At 42.3% G+C, this 5,640-nt stretch overlaps 1 protein-coding gene across 10 annotated transcripts in view; it reads left to right on the forward strand.

Annotated features, from left to right (window-relative positions):
- The window catches only part of zgc:163014 (uncharacterized protein LOC100038766 homolog), a 38,307-nt gene extending 35,695 nt beyond the window's left edge, over positions 1-2,612 (forward strand). For 8 of the 10 annotated variants that reach the window (XM_059960501.1, XM_059960515.1, XM_059960504.1 and 5 more), the window contains one exon: positions 2,327-2,612. In XM_059960501.1, coding sequence (XP_059816484.1) covers positions 2,327-2,544 — 218 coding nt within the window. In that variant the 3' untranslated portion in view covers positions 2,545-2,612. The remainder of the gene's footprint in view (positions 1-2,326) is intronic. The other 2 variants (XR_009510175.1, XM_059960521.1) reach the window with 2 other exon arrangements.
- The last annotated feature ends 3,028 nt before the right edge of the window (positions 2,613-5,640 follow it).

Below are 5,640 nucleotides of genomic sequence, written 5' to 3' on the forward strand. Positions count from 1 at the left end.
ATCAATTTTCATCATCTGAAGCCACTCCATGATTGCTGTCCTGCTGAAAGATGAACTTCTTGCCCAGTGTTAAGTTTTCTGGTAAACACTACCGGGCTTTTATCCAGGATCTCTTTGTATTTAGCAGCGTTCATCTTCCCCTCAGTCCTGATTAGATTTCTAGTCTCTGCTGCTGAAAAGCATCACCAAATGATGTTACTCCACCTTACTTTACAGTAGGGATGGTGTAATCTGGCTGGTGTAGTATTAGATTTATGCCGCATCTACCAGTTAGCATTGAGGCCAAAAAGATCAGCGCTTGTCTCATCTGACCACAAGACCATCTTACTCATCTTTATAGTATTTTTTATGTGTTGCTTTGCAAAGTTTTATGGCAAAGACCAGAATCAGGTTTAATATCACTAACGTACGTTGTGAAATTTGTTAACTTTACAGCAAAGTGCAATAAAATACAGAGGGAAATATAGAGGGATAAAAACTGAATTACATTAAGTTTATGTATGGCTATTAAATAGTTGTTAAACTAAGTAGTGCAAAAAAAACAAAAAATGTGGTGAGGTAGTGTTCTTCGGTTTAATGTCCATTTAGAAATTGAATGGCCAAGGGGAAGAAGCTGTTCCTGAGTTGCTGAGTGTGTGCCTTCAGGTTCCTGTACTTCCTACCCGATGGTTACTATGAGAAGAGGGCATGTCCTGGGTGATGGGGTCCTTAATGATGGACACAGCCTTCCTAAAGCACTGCTCCTTGAAGATGTGTTGAATACTACAGAGGCTAGTACCCATGCTGGAGCTGACTAAGTTTACGAGTCTTTGTAACTTAACTTCATTCTTGTGCAGTAACACCCCACCCCCCACCCCCATACCAGATGGTGATGCAGAATGCTCTCCACAATTCATCTGTTGGAGATTTTGAGTGTCTTAGCTGACAAACTAAATCTCCTCAAACTTATAATGAAATACAGCTACTGTCTTGCCTTCTTTACAGCTGCATCAATACGTTGTGTCCAGGTTAGGTCCTCAGAGATACTGACACGCAAGAAGTTGAAATTGCTCACTCTTTGTTTCTGATCCCTCTGTGATGATTGGTTTGTGTTCCCTCTTGTGTGCTTTTTTGGTGGTCATGTGGCGAGTTTTGAATTTTTAGTTTTTCATACTTTACAATTTTCCCTGTTTTTTTGGACCCTACTAAGAAAAAAAAGGACTATGTGATTCACAAATCAAAATTTTCAGTTAAATTGATCAAAATCTCTGTAATACTCTTTAATGTGAACAAAGGTATGGTGAGTGAATACTTTTTCAAGGCACTGCATATGACTGCATATTTGAGACTAGAACTAGGGGACATTGCCTCAAGATTCAGGGGAGATTTAGGACAGAGATGAGGAGGAACTGTTTTCCCCAGAGAGTAGTGAATCTGTGGAACTCTGCCCAGCGAAGTAGTTGAGGCTTCCTCATAAATATATTTAAGATACCGTTAGATACGTCTTTACATTGTAGGGGAATTAAGGGTTATGGGGAAATGGAAGGTAGATGGAGCTGAGTTTATGGACAGATCAGCCATGATCTTATTGAGTGGAGGGTCAGGCTCAATGGGCCAGGTGGCCTACTCCTGCTCCTATTTCTCATGTTCTTATGTTCCAAAGCTGTGATGGTGCTGTTGCTGTGGTCTCACCAGTAAGCCATCACCGCCCTGCTAACATTCAATCCTACCAATCAGCTATCTGCTGCTAGTTTTCCTCACTCATTGCTGTCTCTACACATCAGCCTTTTATGAATCATGCACTCTGATGCCCCTGTCCCTCAATACACCTGGTCTCTGCAATCTCTCACCACATACTTCACTGCAAAACCGATTAGAAAACACTTGAAGCAGGAGTCCTGATGAATGGTCTTGGCCTAAAATGTCAACTGTTTATTCCTGTCCATGGATGCAACCTGACTTGCTGGGTTCCTCCAACATTTTGTGTGTGTGTTACTCAAGATTTCCAACAGCTGCAGAACCTCTTGTGTTTATAATCAGCAAACATCCCCTTTGCTGGACATACTTCTACTCCATTAATGAAGTGCAGAAGATAGACCGGGCTCTTCAGTGCAGAGGATTATGGGTAATATGACCTCCATTATTAACAGACAGGGCAACTGAGTGGGAGCCTGGTTCGAGTTGAGAGATCATTTTATGAATATTGGTGACCTTTAGTGATCATTACACTTGTGAAACTCTCAGAGTTGTAATAATGGAGTGTGCAACTACCAACACTGGGCAACTCTGTATCATGTGGACATCACCCAGCACTAACTCCTTCCTTTCCACCCCCTCTCCACCCCAGACACCTACAACTGGAGCAGTCTGAATCACCATCCTCTGTGCTCTGTGCCAAGAGCAGGTCATAGCCTACTATACTTGAGCTCAAGCCAGGGCAGCACAGGGACCTGCCTCAAACTCCTGGTCTTTGGAGGTTCCAACAACGCTGGACAGTTTTACAATGACACCCTTCAGGTCACCGTGGAGCTGGGTGAAGACTGCTCAGAAAAGCCCCATACATGAGATTATCCTCGTATGCCAAGTGAAGGTAGCCTGACCAGTAAATAATTAAACTTTGATATTAAAATGTATCACTGGGACCTCGTCTCCTTGTATTAATGAGAAAAGTAAAAAATCTGAGTAATCAGGACAGTGTGGTCACAAACTTTTACCCTCTGGGTACTGGCGTATTCTCTGGGGTGTAGGAGATGAGGGGAGATCTGATAAAGGTATATGGTTAACTGGCCATTGTAAACTGTCCTGTGATTAGACTAGGGTTAAATCGGGGTTGCTGGGCTGGGAGAGCCTATTCTGCACTGTATCTCACTAAATAGGTAAGAGTATTGAATACAGGAGTTGGGATGATATGGTGAAGCTGTATAAAACATTTGTGAGGCCGAATTTGGAGTATCATGCCATTCAGGCCACCTACCTACAGGAAAAATACCAATGTGATGTAAGTGCAGAGAAAGTTTACAAGTATGTTGCCTTGACTTGAGGATTTGAGTTATAGGGAAAAGATGAATGGGTTAGTACTTTATTCCCTGGAACTTTGGAGAATGAGGGGAGATTTAATAGAGGAATACAAAATAATGAGGGGTTTAGATAGGGTAAATGCAAGCAGGCCTTATCCACTGAATTTGGGTGAGACTAGAACAAGAGGTCATGGGTTGAGGGTGAAAAGTGAAATGTTTAAGGGGAACTTCACCCAAGATGGTAAGAATGTTGAACAAGCTGCTGTAGTTGATGTAAGTTAGATTTTAAACAGTTGGGATAAGTACATAGAAAGAACATGGAGGGCTGTGCTCTGAGTGTGGGTCGTTGGGTCCTGGCATGGACTAACTGGTCCAGAGTGTCTGTTTCTGTGCTCTACGACTGTATTTGGGCAGTGGAGGGTTTGTGAAACTTATTTATGGTTTACAGTTCTCTTTTGAACTGAATAGTAAGAGAACTGAAACAAAATTACATTTAGAGAAAGAATTCTTGGATTCCTCTTTATACAGAGGCTGTGTAAGCTTTCGAAAGGCTGTAGAGGAGATTTACTGGGATGCTGTTTGGATTAGAGTGCATGTATTAAGATAGGTTGAGCGAGCTATGGTTTTTCTCTTTGGAGTGGAGGAGGATGATGACTTGATTGAGGTGTACAAAATGATGAGATGCATAAATAGACTGGACAACTAGAGACTGGGGTGGAAATGGCTAACAAAGGGCTATAATTTTAAGGTGATTTACTGAACTTTTAACCTACTCCACAACCCTTCTCTCCCACATAGCCCTCCTTTTTCTTTCATGCATGTGCCATTCTAATAGTTTCTTAAATGTCCTAATGTAGCAGCCTCTCCCACCACCCCTGGTAGGGTGTTTCACACACCCATCATTCCGCAAAAAGAAACCTACAGTAGCTCTGACATCCTCTCTATACTTTCCCTTATTTTATCTTAAAGTAATGCTCCCTATCTTCATCAGACATGTTTAATAAACTAAGCACCATCCTGGTAAATCTTCTCTACACCCTCTCTAAAGCTTCCACATCCTTCCTTATAATGAGGCACCTAGAACTCATTTTAGGAAGGTATAGAGGAAGGTTTTTTAAAATATAGAAAGCAGTGGGTGTATGGAGCGTGCTGCCAGGTGTGGTAGAGGCAGATACATCAGGGACATTTAAGAAACTCATTGGCACATGTATGAAAGGTAAATGGAGGGTTGTGTGAGAGGGAAGGATTAGATTAATCTTGGAATAAGTTAAGAAAGCCCTCTGCTATGCTGTACTGTTCTAAGTGATCAACTAATCAAGACTGTATGGGTGACATTTTCACTCTGGGTTCTGGTGTTGGAGTTGACTTATTTGGGTAGTGATGGGTTTGAGTAATGTATTTACTGTTGGCATCTGAAGAGACCAAGGCATCTGACTGATCTGACTTAGATTTTGATGAGATCCCTCTTCATTCTTCAATCAATTATTGAAAGGCCAAGATAGAGAGGATGTTTCCTATTGTGGGGGAGTCTAGGAGCAGGGGGCACAGCCTCAGAAAAGGATGTCCCTTTCGAACAGATGAGGAATTTATTTTGCCAGAGGGTGGTAAATCTGTGGAATTCGTTACCACAGATGGTTGTGGAGATTGATAGGTTCTTGATAGGTAAGGGTGTGAAAGGTTACAGGGAGAAGGCAAAAGAATGCAGCAATTTTATTAAGTTGCATTAATATAATTAAGTTACATTAAGTTATAATATAAAAAATGTAGTGCAAAGAGAGACCAAAATACTGAGGTAGCATTCATAGACCTCCATAGCCCTCCCATCTATGTACTTATCCAAATGTTTCTAAATGTTGCAGTCAAACCTGACTCTACCATCTCCACTAGCAGCTCAGTTCACACTAGTACCACTGTTAACCCATGACTTCTAGTTCTAGTCTCACCCAAACTCAGTGGAAAAGCCTGCTTGCATTTTAAGTATGGCTATGTCCTACTGGGGCGAGGAGTGGTTGAACCAATTGTGATGAACAGCAGCCAGTCCTCTGCACCTGAGGCTGCCTTTCTCCACCTCCTAGCCCAAAGCAGGGCCACCTGTTAGCCTACCAGCTAGTGCAACTCTTTACAGTACCAGCTGCCTGGGTTAGATTCCTACTACTGCCTGTAAGGAGTTTGTACATTCACCCCATGACCAGGTGGGGTTTCCTCCTTATGCTCCAGTTTCCTACCATATTCAAAGATGTACATACAAGTTTGGGTTAGTAATTTGTGGGCATGCTTTGTTGTATGGTGACATCTGTGGCCTGCTCTCAGTAAATCCTGAGACTGAGTTGGTCATTGACACATGTTCTACTGCATGTTTTGATGTCCTTTCTCTTCCTCTGTCTCCCTGCTAATCATCTTCCAGTTCAGTATGTTTATTAACCAATGCCACATCTCCTCTGTCATTCCATCAGTTTTCCAATCTCCTCTGCTGTTTCTTTACACAGTGATGCAGTCCCACGCCTGCTTTTGTTCACATGCTCTTTCCATCCTAAGGTCCTGCTGTCCAACCAGCAAAGCAGGGTAACCCTTGTGTTGCTGCCTGCCCTAGCAGAGATATCAGTGCTGCTCAATGGTGCATTTTCTTGACAGAATTAGACAGAGG

Source organism: Hypanus sabinus, chromosome 2 (genome assembly GCF_030144855.1).
Source record: "Hypanus sabinus isolate sHypSab1 chromosome 2, sHypSab1.hap1, whole genome shotgun sequence".
In the NCBI taxonomy this organism is placed as follows: Eukaryota; Metazoa; Chordata; class Chondrichthyes; order Myliobatiformes; family Dasyatidae; genus Hypanus; species Hypanus sabinus.